Raw genomic sequence first — 25,380 nt, 5'->3', positions numbered from 1 at the left:
TCCCCTCAGGAGCCCCAGGAGGAACAATAGAAGCAAAGGCGTGCAGGCTCGCTTGCAGGCGCAGCATCCAAATTAGCAATTTTATTGCTTTTCAGCGTCTGCTTCTCACTGCAGAGACTGAGTGAGGTTTCAGGGTGTGTGTTTGCCATCCGCTATAACACACAAACGGCTAGCTAAATGATTTTTCTTACTGAAATTCACTCACTCAGATGGAGGTCGTTGAGGAGGTCATCCACACAGACACTTTCTTTGGAAGAACGAAGCCTCAAGCACCTGGTGGACCATGTATTTTATTGCTGATGTACTTCTGCATGATGAAGGCATGCACAGTGCGATCTGTAAAACAATGCAAATGTATATTCACCGCTCTATTATAAACTTTAACTTTACAGTTTATCTTGAAAAACTTTACCAAGAATAATTTGAAGTGCATTTTATAACAGTTCAGTGAAATGCTGACAAAGCACAAGAGAATTAAATGTTCACTCAGTGATTTTTGGAAGCACCTGAAGGGTTTTGTTTCTTTCAGTAATGCCAAGTGTCCAGTTGGGAAGAGATCCGGATCACAATAATAATGAGGCAATATTTGAAAAACAGATATGATTTGGTCCCTAAAAATAAATTCCTTTACAAGCCAAAGTTTTCACCTCAACAAAAACTAACCTTTAGTCTCATGGCAGTTGTCAATATTGGAAACTGGGCTTCACTTTAAAAATAAATTGAGGATGTCATATTTCTGTTTTAGAGCAAAAGACATATTTGTGGAACTATGATTACGTGCCGGTCATTGATCTATGTGACGTGACTTTTTCTAGTAGGGTCAAAGAAAAATGCTGCAAAAACAGCTGGTATCTAATGCATCAGAGGGGTAATGACTTGAGTTGCTGCCTGTTACACAGAGTCCATTACAACACTTTCGTGCTTGTTCCTGTTTCCACTTTGCCGGCACAGCACCTCACATGATGTTCTCTTCTGTATAATCTCCAGAAGAACAGCAATCACTGTTTTCATCATCAACTCTCTTCCTGTCCATAATACATCACAGGTCAGACAGCTTATCTATTTTAAAGGGTCGTCTTCACAGGAGCTCATCTCTAACTCTCTGACAAAATTTGTATCTCAAAACACCAAGCGAAGAGGAACAAAGCTCTCTCTCTGTCCACACTCACCAGCACACTCACTGTATATGCATCGTACTGTCTTTTATTTGCTCCATGTCTTCCCAGCCAAAGAATGAGGGCAACATCAAGGTGACATTTATTTTTAAACTGCTGAGGTTCAAGCAGCCTCTCTTCACGGTAAAAAGGAGAACTCAGCTCAGGCCAGTCCCACAAGATCATCTTCACATATTCTATGTGTTGACATCTAACTGGAATACAGGACAAAGTTTGCAGAAAGGCCATAGCTACCACCGAGGACACAGCAGTCACTGACTTTGAAATATTTTTAGGATATAATAATAAAATAATAATCTTTATTTGTAGAGCACTTTTCCAAACTCAAGTTACAAATTGCTTCACACAGACAGTACATTAAAACTCTAATCCATATAATGAGATGAATAATACCTTACATTCTACAATCCCATGGATATTACACAACTGTTGGGTTTTAAAAAGTTGATCCTGATGTTTTAGATTAAATTTGACAAGCAAACAACACTAAGAATCTACAGCTGTGTTAGCAGCGCTGTGAAGCTGTATCTAAGGTGCTTTGAGGTGAATGCTAATGCCTGCTAGCCAACATGCTCTCTATGCAAATGCTAACATGCTGATGATTTGCAGGTATAATGTTTGTCGTGTTCGCCATGTAATTCTATCTTATTAGCATATTAACATATGCTTATTGGCCACAAAGTATCGCTAAGGCTGATGGGAATGTGATTCATTTTAGCAATAATCCAAAGTTTGACAAAAAAATAAATAAACATTGCGCTGGATGAAAAGTGACAGTTCAAAGTTAAAAATCAGAGGATCATCAAAGTCATCTGGATTCATCCTCCACTGTCTGTACAAAATACTATGATAATCCATCCATAGTTGTTGAGATATTTCAGTCTGGACCAAAGTGGTGAACAGACTGGACAACAGACATTGTGTTTAGAGCCAGGTTGCTACCGTGGCTAAAAGCTAAATAAATTCAAATAAAATGAAAGGAATTTAGTAGTCTCCACCAGGGTTACATACCTGGCACCAAACCATAATATATGGAGCGAAGGATTATTAGAAAATATAACCCAGCAGGTATATGAATGAATGACATAAACAATTTTGCAATAGCCTAGTCTGAAAACAGTTTGGTTGGTGGCAAATAAAAATGCCTGAGGTGGGTGTTGTTCTGCTGGGGGCATTTGGACTTAAAGCCTCAGCAAATTTTACATTTTTTCACAGCCCTGTTTGCAGAACAGGGGTTATTTCATTTAACAATCCTCGCTTAGTGCCGTTTGTCCAAGCTGCTATGAGAACTGAGGAGGTAAGCAAAACTTTACACTGTGAAAACAGAATTATTTCAACTAACCTGAACCAAAAGTGCAGGTACATTATCCACAGTGGGAGTGATAAATGAATTATTGATCCGACTGTTTAAGCAGTGGGTTGTGGTGGTGTGATAAAGAGTTATACATGTAGGTAGAAATTCAATCAGAAAATCAATCGTGCAAGAGTTAAGCAGAGACACTGCTATGGCTGAGGCTGAAAAGCGTAGAACGTTATTATTATTATTATTATTATTATAAGATTAATTTGTCCATTTGTAGTTTCATGAAATCTTGAGCAGGGAAGCAGAAATATTTTTAATTCTGCAATCATGTGCAGTGGCATTTACAAATGTTTCTTTCTTTCTGATGATTTTTAAAAAATATATTTTCTGCCCATACTTTGATTGCTTGAGGAGCTAAATTAAACGCCATGTTTAATGGCCCACTCTGACGCAAGGACACAATTAGAGATGCTGATTGGATCTCTGCTTATCACTGCTGCTATATTTTATGCATTGCAGCAACGTGGAGGGAATCATTCAGAAAGTGAATTCAAATCACTGTGTCTGTGAGAGGCTCTCTCTACCGAAGGGAGACCACTGAACTTTAGTCAGACGCAAATCTGAACCTGAATAACTGTATTATCAAAAGTATTTTCCCCATTTTTACTGTCAAACAAGAACAAAAATGATCTTCAGCTTTATTGTTACTCACATATATTTATCTAGGCCATAAACAAAGACACTCGATGTCAATATCTCCCTCCCTACCCCTTTGTTTTTTAAGTGAAAAACAAACACAAACTGATGGAATTGAAATAAAATATCTTTAAGCATCTAAGAAAGCTTCAGCAGAATGGAAATGAGAGCTAACAGAGAGCTCCAGGGTCGGACTCTAACCATATCTTAATATTTGGAGAACATTAAAGGAGAAAAATGGAAACTGTCAACAAATTAGCGTTGTTTGAGTTTGAGGTTGTTCCAGACTGTTTATGAAATCAGAAAGAGAAGCAGGGATGAGAATAAATTGCCTCCAAATGTCTTGACTAGACAACATTTTAGAGGAGACCATCATTTATTTAATGTCCCTCAGTGCAAACTGGTGAGGTGTTGCAGTTTGCACATCACACACGCTGCTGTTGGACAAATTCTTTACTAAATCCCAAAAAGGCACGTGAAAGATTTATGCAAATTGAGTGATAAGTTACAGACTGTCCAAGCGAGTCCAGTCTGTCCTGTTGAAGCTTGAGAGAATGACAGAATCTCTCCTTGGCTAAACACATCTGGCCACAGTGATGCATTATGAGAATGCCAACACTGACCTATAAGAAATGCTAATCAAAAACACACACGTCTCTCTCTCTCTCTTCCCTGGCTCCCACACAAAGACTGAGAGCTGTTTGAAATCTAATTCATCATTCTTCTGATGTTCATTTCAGATAAACATTAACAAACCCTTGTAGGCTAAACTAACCGAAATACCATCCTGTATAATTTACCTTCACATCATAGCAAGGATTTTAAGGGTGATATTTGGACATAACATCTGAGGCTGTGTTTAGATGGCTCCATCAAAAAGAGAGAAAAAAAATACTGTAGATGTAAGATGGCAGATGATGACCTGCACCACAGCTTTAATTTAAAGAAAGCAGAAACATCGCCTGAAATACATGTTTTGTGCAAACCAATAATAACCAAGACAACTCAGAAAACACTTAATGTTCTGCAGTATATCAGACTGCTAAATTATTATTTCCAAACAGCACAAGCCTTTCCCTGTTTGTTTCATGGGTGATTAGGTATTGCGCACAAAGTAACCTTTAAATTCATCTGATTGTATCTTAAAAAAAAAAAAAAAAAAAAATTAAAAGAGTGAGTGGATCTTATTCCTTCCCAGTATCTGCTGTAATAACCAGAAAAGTGTAGTAATATTGTATGTCGAAGCCGTACCTGTGCGCCACCGAGCGGCGGAGAAGAGCGTCAGCGAGTATAAAAGCCTCCAGTCTGTGGATGCTGTCAGCATCACTGAGAGAGGAGGAAGGTGCATCAGGCCGGACGCTCCAAAGTAACCTGCTACATATTAATTTCATATTTACACCCTTTCCCCGCTCCGCTTGGAAAAACAATAAAATGCGAGCAGATACACTTTTAGAAATCACTCGGATTAACTGAGAAACTCTGATCTCCCGCTGAGACTTTGAACCCTAAACGCAGGATGAAGACGATGCGGATTTTTGCATCCACTCTCGCCTACAGCCCCACTCTGGAAGTTAATCTGAAACAGGACGGAAACCTGCGGAACTTGCTTTAAAAAAAAAGAAAAAAAAAGAAAAAGTAACTCGCCTGTTTTTCCTCTGCAGCATCATGCAGAGCAACAGCAACGCGTCCGGACCTCTCACCGCTCTGAGTGTGTGCGGGGGAGAAGAGGATGAGCGCGAAATCGCCAAACTGGTCAGCACCACAGGAGCAGCCTCCAACCTGGCAGCTTTTAACCTTTCACTCAACTGCTGGCTCCACATCCTCTCCAAGGAGTCCTCAGTGGACCTGCACGGAGACAACGCGAACCTGGCAGTAGGTTTATTTAAGGACTTATCTTTCTTATAAATCCACATTGGCAAGAACGTAATTTTACATGAAAAACTTAAACACACGCTGAAAGAAAGCGCTTAAAGGTGTTTGTATGCATGAAGTATTGTGACTTTGATTTCCTCATGTGCACTTTTGTGACCCCTCAGCAGGGCCACGATGGATCCTGTTTACCAGAAAACTCTAAATGAAAATGTTATTGTATGTGTCTGACAGGTGCGAGTTCTCATTGCCCTGGTCTACCTGGTGGTGTGTGTCCTGGGGCTTGTGGGTAACTTCCTGGCACTCTTCCTGCTCCACTCCCGCCGCCGGGGTCACCACCACTCTTCTATCGACTGCTTTGTGATGAGTCTGGCGCTGACAGACCTCCAGTTCGTCCTCACCTTGCCCTTCTGGGCCGTGGACACGGTGCTGGACTTCTGCTGGCCCTTCGGTCGGGTAATGTGTAAGATCGTGAGCTCGGTCACCACCCTCAACATGTACGCCAGCGTCTTCTTCCTCACCGCCATGAGCGTGACCCGATACCGCGCCCTGGTGACCTCCCTGAAGATGGACAGCCCTAGGATCGCCACTGCTCGAGCCAAGTGGGCCAGTTTAGCCATTTGGGTGGTGTCACTGGTGGCTACGCTGCCTCATGCGCTCTACTCCACCACAGTCCAGGTTTTGAGACTGATTTGCTTACAGCACATAATTTTCTCTTGTGGGTGAGCAGCCTCTGATGCGTTTGTTTTGTTTACAGGTATCTGCTGATGACGAGCTGTGCTTAGTGCGGTTCTCCGACTCCGACTCAGGCCACTGGGATCCTCAAGTCCTGCTTGGACTCTATCAAACACAAAAAGTCCTCTTAGGATTTGTGGTCCCCTTGATTGTCATCAGTGTTTGCTACCTCCTCCTCCTGAGGTTCATCCTGAGCCGGCGCATTGTAAGCAGCGTGGTCAGTGGAGGTGTCACAGAGAAGTCAGAGTGTGAGAGGGGACGCCACCGCCGCCGCTCCAAGGTCACTCGCTCTGTCACCATCGTAGTTCTGTCCTTTTTCATCTGCTGGCTGCCCAACCAGGCTCTCACCCTGTGGGGGGTGCTAATAAAATTTGACATGGTGCCCTTCAGTAAAGCCTTCTACAACGCCCAGGCCTATGCCTTCCCCCTGACTGTGTGTCTGGCTCACGCAAACAGCTGCCTCAACCCGGTGCTCTACTGCCTGATCCGACGGGAATACAGAGCTGGACTGAAGGAGCTTCTGCTGAGAGTGTCTCACTCTGTCCAAAACGTCCTCACCCTGGTTCTGAGAGGGAGACGAGTAGAGGAAGCACCATCCAATCTGGTTATGATACACAAAGACATCAATACGTGATTGACTGTTAGAGGAAAATTTTGCCATTTTGGGAAATGTGCTTATCAACTTTTTACTTGCTGAGAGTTAGATGAAAAGATTGACACCACTCTCATTTCTGTACGTCAAATATGAAGCTACCGCCAGCAGCCAGTTAGCTTAGCTTAGCATTAAGTCTGGAAACAGCTAGCCTGGCTCAGTCCAAAGTTCATAAAACATCTAAAACTCACCAATTAACATGCTGTATCTTGTGTGTTTAATACAAAAACTGAAGTCTAAAAACGACCACTCACTGTTTTACAGAGGGTGACATGCCTGAATATTTCTGGGTTGGGACCTGCTACTTCCTGGAGTCATTGGTTTTTGAACAGATTAAACAAACAAGATACAACATGTGATGATTAGTGAGATTCAGAGGTGCTGATCTGTGAATCTTGTTACCTCTGGACAGAACCCCGCTTGCTGTCCCCCCATTTCTAGTCTTTGTGCAAAGCTAGGCTAACTAGCTGCTGTCTGTAGCTTCATAACTAACATACAGTATCAGTCTTTTCAGCTCACTCTCAGAAAGAAAGCAAGTAAGCACATTTCCCAAGATCTCAAACTCTAATACTAAAGGAAATGCTCTTTTATGAGTCAACAATTATGTGCCACATTTTCTTTGGTGCCATTTTTTTAAACCTAAATTCTGTCTGACACTCTCATCCCTCCAAATCTATTTCAAACACTCACACACTTCAGTACACACACCTGTTGCAGACACACCTGAACAACTAGGAACTCGTTTTGGAACAACTTTGGATGGGGTAATTTAGCCAGTATATTCTTGAAAAGGATCCAACAATCCAATCAGTCGGCTCTGAGTTACACAGTGAGCTGATTTTGTTTTCCACACAATCAAGCAAAAATGCAGAGTAATGTTTGACTTGTAAAATGATTTTTTGTAGTTTGCAGTTCTACTGTAAGGAGGACTGTGAGATTGTTACATTTAATGAGGAGTGATGTGTTAAATATTTATTTGTGTTATCGTTGCTAACACATTTAGGAGATTAAAATCTGCCACACTTTACTCATCACATGCAGTAAAACTTAACTCCAGGATATTTGTCTTTCAGTGTAGGCAGTGTTTGATGCTAGCATGAAACTGTTGGCCATTTCTCTCTGTGTCTGTCTTGCTGTACCGCTGTGAACTGTTTTGTAAATACACGTGTTCTGTGACATTAAATAAAACAAGAGGACAAAAGACGTCTCGGGAAAGTTAATCTTTTCTCCTGCAGTGAAGATGAAGAAAATGAGTCAGCTGCACAAAAGCTGCTCCACAATTTTGCCCTTTTGCAACCTTTAAAGTCTGTACATGGATAACCATCTTCAGCTGCCCACAGATAAGGGCTGATATGCACATACAACACACCACAACACAGGGCCTTTATTGTGTGGCACTCTGCTAGTAATTACCTGTACAATCAGAATCACAGATTCATTCAGCGGGTCTCTGCGTGGGAGGCTGATGCTGCTTAAAACCCAAAGAGCCCCCAAGGGAGTCTGCATCTTCCTGCGGTAAATGGAAAACAATCAGAAGTGTTATTTCAGAACCACCATTTGTCTGAAATTACAGGCCAGTTCTGCTGCTCACCTTACTGCCCTACACTTTGCTGTCGCTGACATCTGTTATCAAACTCACTTCATAACTTGACTGTTCTCATCAAGCTCAAAACAATGGGCAGAGCACTGACAGTACATACACTCACATCCAGATGACATTTCTATTTCAGAGCTGAATCACAAAAAAAAAAAAGAAAAAAAAAAGCTACATCTGATAGGTACAAGTGCTGCAATCCTATTTGTGCCCAGCCATTCATCTTCAAGTACAGGGGACAATTTCACAACTGATGAAAACCACTTGAGAGATTCATGGATGAGTGTCAACCCTATATGCAATTTTATCACTATGTAAGGAGGGTAGAGGAGATGGTTAATTATGATGTTCATAGAAATGGGTCAAAGTCAACCACACTTGGAGGTTATATGTCAAGCACGCTGCATAGACATGATACATCTTTACATCTCAGCAAGAAAAGCTGCACGAATGCCACGACTGAAGAAAAAACAAATGCGAAGTACAGCACAGTGGCTATTTCTATATGCAAGGATTTACAGACTGTACTGTAAATTCTACTTCTCTACATGTTATTGTTCTACAAGATGTAATCAGTGATGTAATGTGTTTGACAAAATAACTTAATTTTTAGATAGATGGATAGTTTGATTGATAGATTGATGGTTAGATAAATAGATAGACGGGTTGGTTTTCTATGACATTAACTCAGGGTTTTCAGAGAACACAAGACTGCCATAGTTTCACTATTGCGTTTGACTGACATTTTGTACACTGAACAATTAATGAACTATCAATCAATTGTTAATGAATAATAACTGTCTCATGTGTTGATAATGAAAATAATTGTTGGTTGTAGCCTCACAGTGCTACTATGTCGGTACTCCTTGCTTGAGGTTTTCTGTGTGCTACTAACTTAACGCCGAAAAAAATGGAAGCAATTTGATCAAAACCAACTTACAACAAATTAATATGCGATTAATCTGCGATTAATCAAATTATATACAGTGCACTAAAATCAGTGAATGGATTAACTACATGCCCATACCTTTTTGCAAAAAGGGAAGGAAGAGATCTGTATGCTGGACTTAGCAAATGCTTTTGGATCAGTCCCACATTCCCTCCTCCGGACGGCCTTTGAGTTCTTCTATGTCCCAGAGACCATCACAAATCTGGTCAGAAACTACTTCAAAGATCTGCAATTTTGCCAAACAACACCGGAGTACACTACAGCATGATAATCTCTGGAATTAGGAATAATGACAGGATGCACCATCTCCCCCCTTAGCCTTCACCACGGCAATGGAACTGATCATCTGTGCATCCAGATGGTTGGGTGGAGGGAAACAGAAGAACACCTTGTATATCTATTTAGTGAGGCAGGTGTGCAGGAGCAGGAATAAGTAGCAATGAAAAAAATCAGGCACACTGCCTTCTTTTTTCCAAATTGTTCTGAGGTTCTCTTGTTTGTCACTCTTAGTTTTAACCATGTCTGCTTCAGTGGACACTTAAGTAACATCAGGTCAAGGGAGCATTTATCTAAAACCTATCCCCATCATATAAAGTTCTCATCTGATTTTCCCATTGTTGGGGCCTTCTGAATGTGCAGGCCCCTAGAATTACTCGTCCAGTATTTGCTAAAAGTTGAGCCATGCATGTTGTATCCTCGTTTACATATAGTCTTATAGACTTTTGGGTCTTCGGAAGACTCGATGCCCTCCAGCTGGACGGCTTGGAATAAGATTGTTTGTGCGTCTTCGTTGGAGAATTCAAATGTATCTGCGCAGCTGTGCGTCATTGTGTTGATTTCTTGAAAGGAACAAAAACAAATTCAATAGTTTATGCAAGCAAATGGAGTGCTGAAGAAGAATGACGGACAGTCGTGTTGCAAAAACAGAAGAACACTTGGAACATCTATTTAGTGAGGCAGGTGCACAGGGGCGGGATGAGCAGATCCAAAGTAGCAATTAAAAAAAAATCGCTATTGGTGGGAGGTAAATGCCAGCAGTTGGGACAGCGATTACCACCTATTTGTGTCTACATCACCACCCTGCACTCAACCATTACATGCACCAAGAGACTGCTGCTACAAACCATACCCTGAAGAACTGTGCCATTCCACTTTTTTGCTATGGATTGGACCTGCATTCAAAACTCTCAACTACTGAGCCTAAACCACATAAAGGTCCACGCTTGATTAGGAAGAACTTCTGCCTTTGATGGAATCCAAAAAAATGCAGCACTTTTATTCAAAGAACAGTGGCCATTATTGTTTCCCTATTACATATAGATTTACTTTGCACTGCTACAGATAGGGTTCATATTTACTAAAATCCTACCATTTGAGATTCACTTGCTTTCATTCTGCAAAATGGAGGCAAGCAAGAGTGGGTTTAATAAAGCTCGCTCAGATCTGGCTGATTCAACAGAGGCATCTGAAACAGACTTGATAAACAGACAAGGATGTTTATCTCAAAAAGTTTGCCAAGCATATGAACACACAAACATGCTTATCTCAAAAGGATAGATCATTTTGATAGTTGATTCATCTTTACATAGTCTGTTCGGTTTTTAATGTTTTCTCCTTGACCTCAACTGTAGGTTAAGAATAATCGAATATGACTACAACAGTGTTTTGCAACTTACAGCTGTTCTTGTATTGGTATCATCAGTTGTAGTGTATTGCACATGGGCTGCACTCACTCTGTCATATATTAGTTTTCCCCAGTTTTCTGACAAGAAAGTGTGAGGTACCATGCAGACAGCCTTTTAAGCTGTGCAAACATCTACGTTTCTGATACTGTTGGTTTTGATGCAACACACACCAATAGTAGAACAGAACAGAGAGTTTTTCATCCCCATGTTGGAGGACTATGCAAGGCTTCAAAGGAAAACATACAGGCAGCACGAAACAAAACTCCGAAAGAGCAACTTCCTTGGATGAAAACTCTTCTGTTCAAGAGGCAGAACTTCAAAAGGATGACTAATCAGGAGAGATTTTCACGGCCCTACTCCCTGTCGGACTGCTTTCACCAACAGAACCAGACTTGGCCAGAGGAAATACTCAACACTGTACCTGATCTGTACAGTAATGTAAATTAGTCAGAAGCTGAGCAAAGAAGAAAAAAAACGAAACAAACTCTGTTAGCTCTTATATGACAGATACATCCTCTGCGGAATGAAAGAAACACACTTCCTGTTTTGTAAAGTTGGTCTTCCATCTTCACAATGACATCATAAGTTGGAAAAACAAACCAAAGATAAACTTAAAATGAGTTCAGATGGACAGCTAATGCTCACGAGTACAGGTAGGTGTTATACTACGCATCGATAGATTACTATACAATCTTGGAATGGGACCACAAAGTGGTAGTAACCAGCGCTCCATGTTAGTGACAAAGGTCACTGGCCAGACTGGGCAGACTACAGGCTACAACCCTCTCTCCTAAATCAACAAAATAATTTTGACTGAAAGTCAACTTACAAGCTTCTTTCAGAGCAAACTGTTTTAACCATGAGATGCGGTTGAAAGCTCCTCTTGAAAGCTCACCTGCATCTCGAGGTCAATCTTACCTCTAAACTCAGCTTACTAGCATTTTATGGTGCTGACCATAAAGTTATCATCATGAAGACCAAGAGTTTCAGTTAAAAGCTTTGAACACTCGCTTTTTCATCATTAGGAGATTCCAGCCACTTTGCATGGTCTTCAACATGAAGATCTTTCAACTGGATCTCACAGTTTTCTTCACAAAGACCATGAGTTGAAGTTAAACACAAACTCCCTTTGAAAGCACAACTGCTTCATAATCGTATTTAACTTAAAGAGCTTTTAACCACATCTCACGATAAGTGGTTGAAAGTATCAGCTGGAAGCTCAACCATATCTAGTAGTCACTCTGAACTAAAGATCAACTTACTCACTTTTTCTGGAGCTTTCAACTGCATCTCACAGCCTTAATTGTGACTGTGCATTGCAACTTAAATCTCTGTGAAAGCTCAACACCTAATCATGATCTCCATCATAAAGAGTTGTCTACTATACTTTTCTATGACGTGGTCACACATGATGTGGTTGAAAGCTCTGGTTGATTATTAATAGCTTTTTCTGGTAAGTACGGTCTTCACAGTGAAGACTGTGATATGATGTTAGGATTTTCCCTACATAGATTTGTCCTGCCGGTCCAGTCCACTTCTCTAGATGTGTAGATTTGTTTCATAATATAGTAAGTGTAATCAGAGTCCAGATCTGTGGGTAATAAAAATGTGGAAATGAAATGCACTAACCCGATGATATTACCATTAAGTTTCAGACAAAGACATTTACTGTCAGCAATTGAAGATAAATGTTTTTGAGCATTTATGCTGTGCTTAAGTGCACGTTGTGCTGCAGCACAAGCAAGAAGAATAAAAACACATCTCTCTGGAGAATAACCTTTGTCAACAACTGTGGTGATGAATCTGAATGCAGTTGTTATTGCTGCTTCAGAGATTGAGACGCACGACTCATATAATTGAAAAGCAAGTGTCTTAAAAGTACATGCAATAGACAATGTCACGTTCCTCTTTAAAGAAGGCCAAAATGTCTAAAATTTCTGAGGTAATTTTCCAAGTGAATGCCATGAAAAACGTTCCCATGAGGATGAACTGACTTATGCAAATTGTGATACATTATAAACCAGGAAAAAAGAACAAGCTTATGAAAAAATCTGCTCCACTTAGCAGTAACAGCTCAATTTAGAGTCTTTATGAACATTTCACTTTCCATTTACAAGAAAAGTACAGGTAATTTTTTTTTTTTTGGGTACCCAAACCTTCCCTAACAAGGATTCATGTTTTGAACATATGAGCTCAACTTCGCAAAACATGTCGCTAAAGGCTCATACTAACATTCTGAGTTTTAGGCTACACTATTTCCAATTCCACAGCACTTCATTGACTTTGACATAAGAGCAAAATATATAATTCTATGAAACTGCCGCTGCCTCCATCTGAAGGAGACTTATCTGTTTTTATCATGAGTTGGGACTTGGAGTGTAGGTTTTGAGGTTTACTGGATTCATCAGAAATTATGACACTTTTTTTAGTCTGTGAAGGGAAATTAAAGGGGAATTCAGTGATATTGAGACTGTATAAAATATACAAAATGAAAACTGTTCTTAGGTTTAAAAGTATTTTAGAGTGGATTCCACCTGAAGTATCTCTCCCATCACATCACGTCGTGTTCATGTTCTTTTCTTCGGTCTCCTCCCCTCTCTGCTCTCCATCTTCATCACATTTGCTGCACCATGCCTCTGACAGTGATTACAACTTCAGTTTTTCTTCCTCAGAGAATTGCTCAGGCTCACTAATGTCGATTGGGGAGCAACTGTAAACAGAATGCAAACAGCCATCTTCATGTCGCTTTAATGAGGTTCAAGGACTCCACACTGTGCTTCCTGATTCACTGAATGATTTCCTTGTATGCTTTGGTGTGACAGCCATGTTGGTGGATAAACTCGGTCTAGGACGCCTTCAGTGCTGTAGCATGTTAGTCTGACCTCATTGGCTTCACTGTTCTCACTTTCCTTAAAAGTATCCCAGTAACTGCCAGTGAAACTCTCTCAAGCAGCATGAAGCTGCCACCCCGGTGCTTCAGAGCAGAGTGCATGTTAAATGCTTAATGAGCTGCGCCTACTTTCCTCCAGACTTTGCACTTTGAATTACAACTGTGAAGAGTTTGATTCTGGCTTCATCAGACCACAAAATCTTTGATGCACCGTCTTGTAGTCTCTTTGTACCAACTCCAGTCATGCTGTCCCTGACTGGCTCCTTATGCCCATTCTACCATGTAGGACAGACTTATGAAGTGCTGCGCTGACTGTTGTCCTTCCAGAGAGATCTGCCTCCACAGCCAACAGGGCTCTGATGATGACCAACATCCTTCTTCCTGGGTTTACGAGGATGAGCTGTAGATAGAGTCCATCTGCTGCTATATAAGGTTTCCAATTCAAATCATCTGACACTGTTCTTCAGTTCTATGCCTCCTCACTATTCTGGCTGTGAATCTTACGCAGAGGCCAAGAGTACGTGGCTCTGAACTGCACTGTCATCTACTGGACTTGAGAAACTTACAGTGTGTATTTTGACCCATTTCCCATCTTTTGAATTGACCCGGTGGACAGGAATCAAGGATTTGGATTTAGTTGAGTGAACGGCTACAACTAACAATTATTTTCTTTACAGATTAATCTGTAGAACATTTGGAAACAATGAAAAAAATCCCCCTCATAGTATTGTAGGTGATCTCATTAAATGTTTCTTTTTGTCATTTTTTTCCATTTGTCCAATAATTTACTATAAGTCTAAGAAATGCAGAAATTTCTCACATTTGAGGTGTGAAAAATATCAAGTCTTTGGCATTTAGCTTGACAAAATATTAATCAATTATGAACATAGTAGCAGATGTAGTTGAGTGTCACAGTAAAAGGGTGGAATGCTTCACCCAAATCATTTGTTTTTCAGTTTTCATGCATACAAACAAAGTGTTAAAGGTTATTGTTTGAGATTAATCAAAAATGAGGCGGATATGGATAAAATCTTAAATCATTGTATATGTAATTTTATGCACAATTGCCGAAGTGGTTCACAATGTGGAGGGATCAGGACTCCCAAAGGGATTTCAGATAAATGTGAGGGGTTATTAAACGGATACTTTTCTTCTTGTGAAATTCTGGATACTTCCACCTCTTCAGGCCAATAAAAATCCTTCAAAAACATATAGTCTGATTTATTTTAAGGTGTCACAAGCCAAAAAGGTCTGGAAGCAGTGGCTTAAGACATTAAATACTTAAGAAAAAACTGCCTGTGTATAAATTCAGTCAGAATCTATGATAAAGTTATTTACTGTATATATTACCCAACACCAGCTACAGCCCTCTAAAATATTACAAAAACAGGTTGAGCGCTTTCTATGGGCAAAGTGAGAACATTTAGTTCATTAGCGCAACAGTGTAGAGACAACCGAGACAAAGTTGATAAACAGATAGAGAGGGTAAGAGCATAATGAGGATTGTGTAATGACCCACTCAGAGGAGGCAGTTTGCGTTGGCTGTTACATCTGTTGCTTACATGTCTGGGAAGAGAAAGTGTTTTAATAGACTGAAGCATATTCAACATCAGACACACAGCAACGCTGCAGTAATCATCTTCTTATACAAACACCTGTGGCCCACCATGCAGTCACAGCGTCTGATATGAATGTTCTTGTTTTAAAAAAAGAAAACAGTTAGATGCTGGTGCAGTTAAGGTGGAGGATTTTTTTTTTCTGGTGTTTTGGTTGAGAGGAACAAGAGGAGGAGGTTCTTCTCTTCTTGAGAGAAGGCAGGTTTGATTACCATCTTCATTCACAATGAAGTGATGCATATTGAATATACCAGAGTGGATAGATTTCAAGAATCCTACCATTCCCTCAGATAAACAGTACAGGCCTTCGCCATCTCCTTTGAAACATTGGTTTACATTTGCAACTAGGCCACTGTCGGGTCACAGTACGCAACATACATAGAGCACATATATATGCAGGAGGTTCTGCCAGGAACGTATTCTTTTAATGCCATGTATTAAAAAAAACAGCAAAAAGACTTTCTCCGTTGAAGTACAATGCTTTTTTCCTGAGATAAAAACATTTTCCTGGAAACATACAGTGTGATTATGATCCACTTACAGTCAGTCAGCAGCGGCTGGAATTATACATCTCACTAGGGAAATAGAAATCTTTTGTAATGAGAAAAGCAGTTTGCTGATTGCTGATTCTGTAATGGTTGGGAATAAAAACAAAAATGTTCTGTATTCAAATGTTTTCAACATAATTTACACTCGAGAGAACCGTTTGTCTGGAAGACACCCGAGAGAACTTTAAAAATAAAAACCTGGTTTAAAACTTCCCCAGCTGCATTTAGCTGCATTAGTAAAGGAGACTCGGATGATGCTCACTTGATATCCCCTCTGGTCAAGTATCGAACAAAGGTGTCTTTAAAGGCGAGGTCTGTAGGGATAAGATCTGGAGCACATGGTTATAAATAACACTTTTAATAAGGTGCAGCCACCTTACACACCTTATTAAACACTTTATTTTTAACTGTCTGTTCCAGATCTCATTGTGTTGTCCTCAAGTAAAGTAAACTTGGATAATGCATGTTCTTACCATAGCAGGAGGAACATTTACATGCTGTGTGTTGGTAAATGTAACAACATCCACCTAACGTGAGGAGGTCAATTTGCGATCCTTTAGCTGAGAAGTCAGTTTCACATTGTTGTTTACCGTGGCTATAAGTTTAAGAAATCTGGGACTGACAAAACCACTACAGTACTATAAAAGTCTTCGCCCCAGAGGGTTTAAGATGAGAAGAACCTCCATCCTCTGTGAAACTGATGAAACTGAGTAGCCTCAGTTGTAACGTTTGTTTCTGGACGGTTTGGTGTTGTGAAGTTGTTGCAAGAAAAAAAAATATACCTGAGGCTACTTCTCTTCATTTATCGCCACTGGGGAGTCTGCTCTCTCTCTCTTTACTGAAACTGTCTCCTCCTTAACGCTCCCATCGTCCGTTAGCTGTGTTGCTTCTCTTTTCCTCTCCTCCTTAACGGGTTCCTTTTTCACCTTCCCCTTTGCAGTAACATGTGGTGGTTTGACATCGGTGGTGGACTCAGAGTTGGCTGTTGAGCTCTCGCACACAGTCGGCCCATCCCACTTTGGGATCTCCAATCCCAGCATCTCCATCAGCTGTTTCATGACCTCGTCCACGTAACCATGGATACGCAGGTGTGCGTGCTTGTCCTGTGAGACAGAAAATCACAACAGTGAAAAGAAAAACACAAAGATGCCGGACAGAGCAGCAGTTTTTAACCATGATTTTGTTTCTGGTTTGTGCGAAGTATTTCAAGTCGCATTCCACGCTTCTTCCGGTATGTGTGTAGTAATGGTGCATAAATGAGACTCACATGCTTTGTAGCCTGCAGATTGACGATGACAATTTTCCCTCCTTTGCGCTTGGTGAGGAGTGGGAGGTCTCCACTTGGTTTGATCTGCATGGACGTGCCGAGCGTCAGAGCCAGGTCCGCTCGTCTGCGTGTCGAAAGTAGAGAAATACATCGCACATAAACCATTAGTGTGACTGTAGCTGAGGTGCGTCTCCTACTACCTAATGTAAACACATGACAGTGGCTGCAGGGAGGGCGTGTGGCGACAACAAGAACTTTGATTGGTCAGGTTTGCTTTCTCCTACAAGTTTCCAGTGCTGGTTGGATGCAATTCAATGATTGGTCCATTCATTGATGATGAGTCGAATGATAGAAAATTAATCAGTAACTAATAATGAGTTTGTGACACTAATTCTTCAAGCAAAAATGCCAAATGATGGCTCCAGCTTCTCCAGATTCCAGATTTTCATGGGTGTTTTTGTTGTTCTCTGATGTTTTGGAGACAAAACAATCAATTGTGAAAATTATTGGCAGATAAATTAATAATGAAAATAATAATTTGTTACGGTTCTAGAGAAAAACATTAACAAAAACTGAAGAAAGCCTTAAGTTGAGACTGTATTTCTAACCCAGGTAGCCAGAGAGTGAGATATGTCCTGCTCTTTCTGAACAAAACAACCAAACTATTCACAGATTATTTTTGAACGAAACATCAATACAGTAGAAACCAATATAGTCGATAATACATTGTTTTAATTGTTATGTTTCAACTTTAGTTCAATAGTCAGGGCTCCAAATTTCCGCTTTGTAATTTAAATTAAGACTTAAATAATTCATTTTTTTCAATACACCAAGATAAAACACAAACACACTCAATTAATCTCACTGTTTTGTAAACAAACAAGCAGCTTTTTGCGGCTGAAGGATTTAATGAAAATACTGACACACACAGAGGCACGTGGAAACATTAAAGCAGACTGCGCTGCGTACACAAAACCCAAACAGATTTTTAGGTAAAGGCTTATTTGCATGTGAGGATGCTGGCAGCAAAGCCACACAGAACACTACAGGAATACATTACTACAACATATTACATAATACATTTCACATTTTTCAGCTCACAGGACATGTTTGAACTACGACTCGTGCTTCAATATTATCTGTCTCACCTGCTGCAATCGTCTGCTTTGTTCAGGTCTCTGTCAGGAAGAGCATCCTCCCAGTCAAGTATGGTGCTGATAAGCTTTCCTCTGTTGTAGTAAAGAATGGACAAAGACACTAATACATTGCTGATGTTAAACTGTAATTTCAAAATGGACAGTTCCACATGTGTTACCTGCAGGCTCTGAGTCCTCTGGAGCGAACCACATCACAGTAACGTCCTGTTGGTTTCAGCCCCATTACACCGATCACCTTTTCTCTGACATACTGCCTGGAAATCCACAAACCCCAGTTTAACCAGATAGGAAGACAAAGCTGCTCACAAGCACCCTGGCAAAGCCAATTTAAACACAAAAACATGATAATATAGACACAGTGGCCATTTTATTAGATAAACCAGACAACTTTTACCTCCAGACACAGGCTGATTATTTCCAAACGTGGACGCAAGAAGATTCTGGAGATGCTCTTTAGGGATTTTAGGGAGTGGACAGCACTGTGTAGCTGCTGCACAGATGTTTAAACATTTGTTCTTCAACCATGCTGTTTTACTTTACTTTTTACCAAAAGGTAATCTACTGCTTTGAGATCTTAAGACTGTGCCGGTCACTGGAGCAAAAGGAAGTCACTGTCATGGCCCACAAATCATTTTGAGATATAGGGCCCCATCTTACACCCTGTGCAAAGCAAAACTCAAGTGTCTTTGCTGGTTTCAGACAGATTCAGTTGTCATTTTCCCATCCTACATCCATGTTGTTTAAATACCAAATACACTTGAACTCATCCGAGCGCACATGGGCATGGTGGTCTTAAAATGAGGTGTGGTCAGTTGCATTGTTGGCACATTGCTATCTTGAGGCAGCGGAAAGTGATTGCACGATTGTCAGACCTGGTCTGAAGTCAACGGCGCATTATTTCACTGTCATTCAAAGTAATATGGGTACATAGGTGGGTGCACAACGCACCTACACCTTGCCTGTTATGCACAAGCACAGTGTGCTGCAAAAGCACTTTAGATGTTGGGATAAGTCAGGTGAACATTACAATACAGTCTGAGTAGGTCAGGCAATTCTTTGTGACGTATTGTGTGCTGCATAACATTGTCATGCGTCCTGAATGTTTCTTGGACATAAATGAGGCTCTGCAGAGAAGTGTACTTTCTTACTTCGTGGTAAATCAGGAACCACAACAGTTTCATAATGAACCAAAAGTTTATTTAAACTTCTCATAATATATACAAACAACATAAAAGAACATTGTGATTTGATACTGTTGTTTAGCTTAAATTTTGACTGAGACTGTTGTGAAAGAAATCAAGATTTACTGAGCTTGGTAAGATTCATCTTCTTGTTCTTATCCAACAGGAGAGGAAACCTGCATGTTTTGTGTGTCTGTGTTGAAGAATTCTTGTCTGCACATCTAAACTATTACCTTCATATTTGTGGACTTCCTTTGATCTTTCACAATTCTTGCCCCTCTGACCTCTCTTACTTCTCTAAACAAGATATTTTCAATCAAGCTGCCACTGACTGCATTTTTTTCTTAACACGTCACTCTCTGTAGATACTTGCAGTATGTGAAAATCTCAAGAGGGTGCCGGTCTCTGAGCTTCTAGAAACAGCAGATCTGGCAACGACAGCCACAACAGATGCAAGAAAGCTGAGATACTGTGCATTCATAATGTCAAGTAAAGAGAAACTGAACATCTTGCTGTGTCTATTACCAAAACAGGTGTACCTAATAAAATGGCCACAAAGTGAAATTCAGTAAAAGACAGTGGCTTGTTAAGATGAGGATTAAGGGTTTCAAAATCAAAATGTGGGTGTTTGGTGTGTGTGTGTGTGTGCGCACATACCTGCCACACTTCTCACACTCCTCCACAAACATGTTACCATGAAGCTCTGATAGCATATCCCTAATTGAGAAAGAGTGAGAGAAATACACAAAGGCGAGAAGATCACAACGATGATATTCACTTAGATCATTGTCTCCAAAGTTAAAGTTAATGTCAGAGTTCTTCAACACAACTTTTTCTCAGTCCTTCTTTGCAATGTGTGCTCTGATTAATATTCTGAGCACTTGTATTTACTTCTGAGTTCCAACTGGCACCTGTGCTTATAAATCCCAAACAGTTTACTTTACCTGTTCGTCTGCTTTCTCTCTGATTTCCTCAGACTGTTACCACTTTGCTGTCAGGCCTGACTGATGGAGTATAGAGGGAGACCTAAGAAATGGCTTCCAGGGAAAGTAAGTCTTCTAATATGCGTAAAGGATGGATCTAATTTCTAAATGAAAAATTGAATTCTTTGCCTCAGGTTAGTCCAATATGATTGGATAATCCAGAGTCAGACCAAAAATTTTCCATTATACTGAGCTTTTTTTTGATAATATTTGAGTAGTGTTTAAAGAGTTAACCATTTCTGGTGCTGTTACAGCTGTTTTCACAAAGCAGCAGCATTACCTTCAAAAGAAGGAGCGTGAAACAATGAGGTTGTCTCACAGAACTTACAATGCTGTATACAGTAAATTTGTGTTTGTAAAATATTAGAAAAACAAACTATAACCAAGTTTTTATCTTCTCAATAAGGAATTCACTGCATTTTCTGAACAAGTTGTGCTGAGAATTTCTGTCCTGAATAAGTACCTCATGTCTACCTCTCACTTACTCATCCCCTCTCCTGTCCACTCACCCTGCTTCAACTCCAAATCACTCCGTACAACATAGTTAGTGATAGTCCTAAAATATATCATATATTTGCATATGGTGAAAATGGGGTAATCTGCAATAGTTTGTGTTACATCTTTAAAGCTGCACTTATGAATACTTTTATATTAAATGTCACTTGTAGTGACAAACCCATAGAGAATTGCCGCCTTACTTGTCTTTGTTTGAGCAGACAAGTTAGTGACTAGGAGGTGCTCTGTGACCGCAACACATTCGCCATTACAATTCTTGTTCAGTGCAACAATTAGTCGATTAATCAATTGACAATTGAAAACTAACGGGAACATTTTGAAAATTGTTTAAAAAAATGGATAGTTCTACTTCATAGTACACTGTTTATCTTTAGGCTTTGGACTGTTTGCCAGACAAAACCAGACTTGATTGAGATGTGTGTCACGACGACATTTGCTTGCATCCTAGGAGTCTGTGACAGGCAATTTCAGAGTTTTCTAAAATTTTGTAGACCAAGTGATTAATGAACTAGTTGGAAAAACCTATCCCAAAATGAATGAATTAGGTAAAGAATCACACGGTGTTGTATTTACAGCTTGTTTCACTGCAACCACGTCAGGAAAAACAATGATTACTGCTATCAGAGCTACTAAACGTTATGTGGCCCATCTGTGAGATAATGTATTGCTCTATGCCAACTAACAACTCTGATTTGAGTTAGCTAGTGAGTGTGTAAAATGCTTGATGTGAGTATGTCATGCTACAGCACAGGAGGCACAGTGGAGTAACCTGGGGAAGCCTGATCGGACATGCAGGCCGTCCACGTTCTGGCTGATGAGATACTTGAGGTATCCTGCCCTCTGTAGTCCCAGGAGGGCCATATGAGTCAAGCTGGGCCGGGCATCTTCAAATGTGGTGTTGAAGTGAGGTGACTCGCCCTTCTCTTCTAACGTCCACACCCCCTTTGGACCCCTGAAACAGAACATAATGATGAATACACTGAGCGTAGGTGTAAGGACTGAATCAGGATTGGACAGGTTGTAATGCAGTGGGTGGACTGGAGGCATTCTGTGTCTACAACTCATGTGTGGGTTTGTGCCAATGATTGAATATTAACAATTTGATGCAAAGATGTTCCACAATGTTTGTGTACCAAAATGCTGCAAGATTCTCCCACTACTAAAATCTACAAAGAAAATAGGAGAAATTGTATTAAACAAAAATTATTATTACAAACATTTCATAAAAATATCAACAATCGAATATGACAATAGCATTTCTAACAACATGGAGCTACAAGTTTTCAGACTGAAAAATATTAATTCTTAACTCTATTTAATCTCCAATTTGCTATCATTCTTTTCATGCTTCTGTAATGAACCAGTCAGTTTCGGGTGTTCGAATGAGGGATGAACGCAGTGCTACTGTCAGTGCCGTCTCACACCCTGACTGTTATTTCAAGGACAAACAACTAATCTTTATGCATCAAACAAGGGAATGCATCCTGTGAATCCTCAAACGCTGCCACAATAGCCTGATCTCTTCCCTTTCTATGTGAACTACAACAGCCCCATTTCTCATCACAAATATGATTCACTGCTTGCTCACCCAATGCTAGTTCAAAGCCATGCCAGCTTTAACAGAGAGATATGTGCGTCATTTATTACACGCTTACCACCATGAGAAAGATGCTGCAGGACACGAAAGCCACGGAGGATCTGTAAAGCTGGTAAATTCGCATGTTGGTGTTGTCAATAACATCAACCTAGGGGGATTAATTTTTTACTCACAGCAGGAGCATGTGTGAGTGTGCATGTGTGTGTGGTAGCTGTGGGACTACAACATGCACAAGTAGGCCTGATGTGTATATAAAAACCTTGGCTTTAATGATCTTGCCATTCAAGGTCGACCCTACCTGACTGACAGGCAGACCAATCAAATATTAATTAGTCAAGTCTCCATTCTCCAGGTACGTGTATCTGAATTCACACAGGCAAGCATCTGTCGTTCACACCAGATCAACAATGAAAAAAATGAATGAATGATTGTCTTGTGTAGTAAAAAATTTTACAAAGGCAATATAATAGAAGAAAACAACGGAGGTGTGATGTATTTCAGCGTGTTATTGTTTTACAAAGAGCTGGATCTGACAAATAATAAGCAAGTACCACCCTCATCTGCTCAAACAGTGGTACTACAAGAGAAAAGAAAGACTGAGAGAAAGTGAGTAATGACTTTGGAGGTATATATAAAAAATAATAATAATAGTGATGATGATTTTAACATTTTTATTAGTTACAATCCCACATGTAAACAGAGTGCTTTACAATAAATGTGCCAGTAGAAAAATTCTAAGGAATAAGAAATTTGATTTTGCATACCAACTGAAAATATCTGCAGTATCCTGGTCTAAAAATATTGTCATTATTTGTGACATTTTACACAGCTCTTTAATTTTCCAATAGTAAGAGTACGAGCAAAATCACTTTAATGCCAAATGTAACAAAACAATAATTTGACCACTGAAGATCAGGTACAAAGAAGTGCTAGAAAAGCAGATTAGTGCTCAGGACAGGTAGAAAGTAATTCTTTGAAATTCAAAACACACACACACACACACACACACACACACACACACACACACACAAAACTATGTTATTTACATAATCATAGTTCACATTTCCAAGGCTGCCAAAAAATCTGAAATGCCACTATGGAGTTAGAGTCCTTTTCACCTCTCATCCTTCAGATTTCTAATCAACTGTTTGTTCCTCCTGTTCAACATTTACAGCAAGAGGACAGTCTCCTGAATGGCTGCAATAATATAAATTTTCCTGTGTCTGACGTGTCAGAGACACAGAAACTGTTTTGTTATAAAAATACTTGTTGTTATTTTATCATATAGCCCGGTTGATTCACCACAACCAAGACAATCAAACACATTTGAGATTTTAGAGTTAAACCTAACTAATTTAATTAGCATTATTTGGGACATTAACATGCGCTTCTCCCTCTATTCAATTTATTAAGAGCATTTTGAAAACAGAAAATGTTAAGGACTGATTATTTCAACAAAAGGATGTCAATTTGAAAACCCAGTGACAACAAATACAGACAGAATAGTGAGGTTTTTTCTTTCATAAAAACATCATCAGTACATGCAGTCTTGATAAATCAGATGTCATTCTTTTACTACTTATATAGGATATGTCACAAAAAGTCCACACTTAAACAAAAGGTGATACAAAAAAAAAAAAAGTTTGTGGTAACTTGTGGCTCACCTGAAGTCGGGGATTCCTGCTGAAGTGCTGATTCCTGCTCCAGAGTGGACAACCAAGTACTGAGACTCTTTAATCAACTGGGCGAGGGTCTCCACCTTCACCTTTAGCTCCTCAGGACTATCAAACACCTGCCACAGAAAAAAATACAACAGGTGTTTGGTAATGACTAAGAGCTTAACTAAATGCTTTCATACAATGTTTAATCTCTGCGTATTTTTCAGATGAGTTTTATTTTTGTGTCTGTCATGCATCTTCTGGCAGGATTTACTCAAAAATAAAGAGCTAATAAAGTTACAAGATTATAGGTGCTTCTATATTCTTTCAAACAACATATTTATGTGGATACAAAAAATCCAAATGAGCTGTTCACTTAAAAGAACTACTACATCTCAACAATTTAGTCTAATAAAGAGCTTTTTTTTTCTCTCAGGCTTTTTCCTAGTAACTGACTCCTTTAAATGTTTCATATGTGAACAGCCAAACTCAGACTTTGTGCATCATCGTTACAGCCAATATCTGTTAATATATAACTAAAGTGTTGTGCAGTTCTCAGTAAATAGGAAAATAAAAAACAATATATAATTAAGTGTCCATATCATTCAGACAGCACATTTTTTAAAAAAACCTGCTTTTTTCTTTCAGATTTGACCGTCCATTGCGGATCTCAGCTGGCCACATAGAGATCTTTGTTTTGAAGCTAAATCGTTTACAACATAAACATCAAGACTACTTTTACGCTTGATATACTCTCCGGTGCTAGCTAACACCCCGTACTTGTTCTTAAGTAAAATCTGGAATACAGGCCCTCCCTCTTTAAAGGAGTCTCTTTACATCTTTTAAAAGAATCTCCCACCTCCACATCCTAAAGACCGAACCAGGTGAACCACACATCCTTGGCTAACCTGCTAGCTAAGTTAGCCGTTTAGAGAGCTAAGTAGTGAGTCCATAGCAGCTATTTCTTTACCTCTGGAAGTCCGCAAACTCCTTTGTCTGCGTACGGCGAGAGCCCAGCAGCATAATTCACAGACATGGCTGTTGGAGGCGTTGTGTCTTCGTTGTTTTTCTTTTTAAAACTGTTCCTTTATTTTCTGTAAAGCGGGCTGTTAACGCTGTTGTTTGGTTGACGTCATAGCTAGGCGACGACATTTGCTGCATTCACTGAAATGGGAAATGACAAGACAAATCTCCTGGACAAGTCGGAATCATAGACTATATAAAAAGGTAGTATACTTTTTCCTTGAAAAAAGAAAAATCGTTCATACTTATCAAATATCTAATTTTAACGCTGTTTTGCTGCATTTGC

At 39.8% G+C, this 25,380-nt stretch overlaps 2 protein-coding genes across 2 annotated transcripts; one reads left to right on the top strand and one right to left on the bottom strand.

The window, feature by feature from the left end:
- The first annotated feature begins 4,839 nt into the window (after window positions 1–4,839).
- Window positions 4,840–6,412, top strand: LOC111228922 (relaxin-3 receptor 1-like). The gene is made up of 3 exons (XM_022755033.1): window positions 4,840–5,046; window positions 5,278–5,721; window positions 5,801–6,412. The coding sequence occupies exons 1-3, from the start codon at window positions 4,840–4,842 to the stop codon at window positions 6,410–6,412; spliced, it is 1,263 nt and encodes a 420-aa protein (XP_022610754.1).
- A 9,155-nt stretch (window positions 6,413–15,567) lies between these two features.
- On the bottom strand, window positions 15,568–25,197 carry sirt6 (sirtuin 6). Its single transcript, XM_022754996.1, has 8 exons — window positions 25,042–25,197; window positions 24,078–24,205; window positions 21,586–21,768; window positions 19,975–20,034; window positions 18,295–18,390; window positions 18,128–18,208; window positions 16,980–17,103; window positions 15,568–16,815 (listed from the first exon to the last, which is right to left on the bottom strand). The coding sequence occupies exons 1-8, from the start codon at window positions 25,105–25,107 to the stop codon at window positions 16,501–16,503; spliced, it is 1,053 nt and encodes a 350-aa protein (XP_022610717.1). The 5' UTR covers window positions 25,108–25,197; the 3' UTR covers window positions 15,568–16,500.
- Between the last annotated feature and the right edge of the window lie 183 nt (window positions 25,198–25,380).

This window comes from Seriola dumerili, unplaced genomic scaffold, assembly GCF_002260705.1.
Source record: "Seriola dumerili isolate Sdu_G_001 unplaced genomic scaffold, Sdu_1.0 BDQW01000226.1, whole genome shotgun sequence".
Classification (NCBI taxonomy): domain Eukaryota; kingdom Metazoa; phylum Chordata; class Actinopteri; order Carangiformes; family Carangidae; genus Seriola; species Seriola dumerili.
Note: the sequence above shows the minus strand (reverse complement) of the source record. Positions and strands in the feature narration are given on the sequence as shown.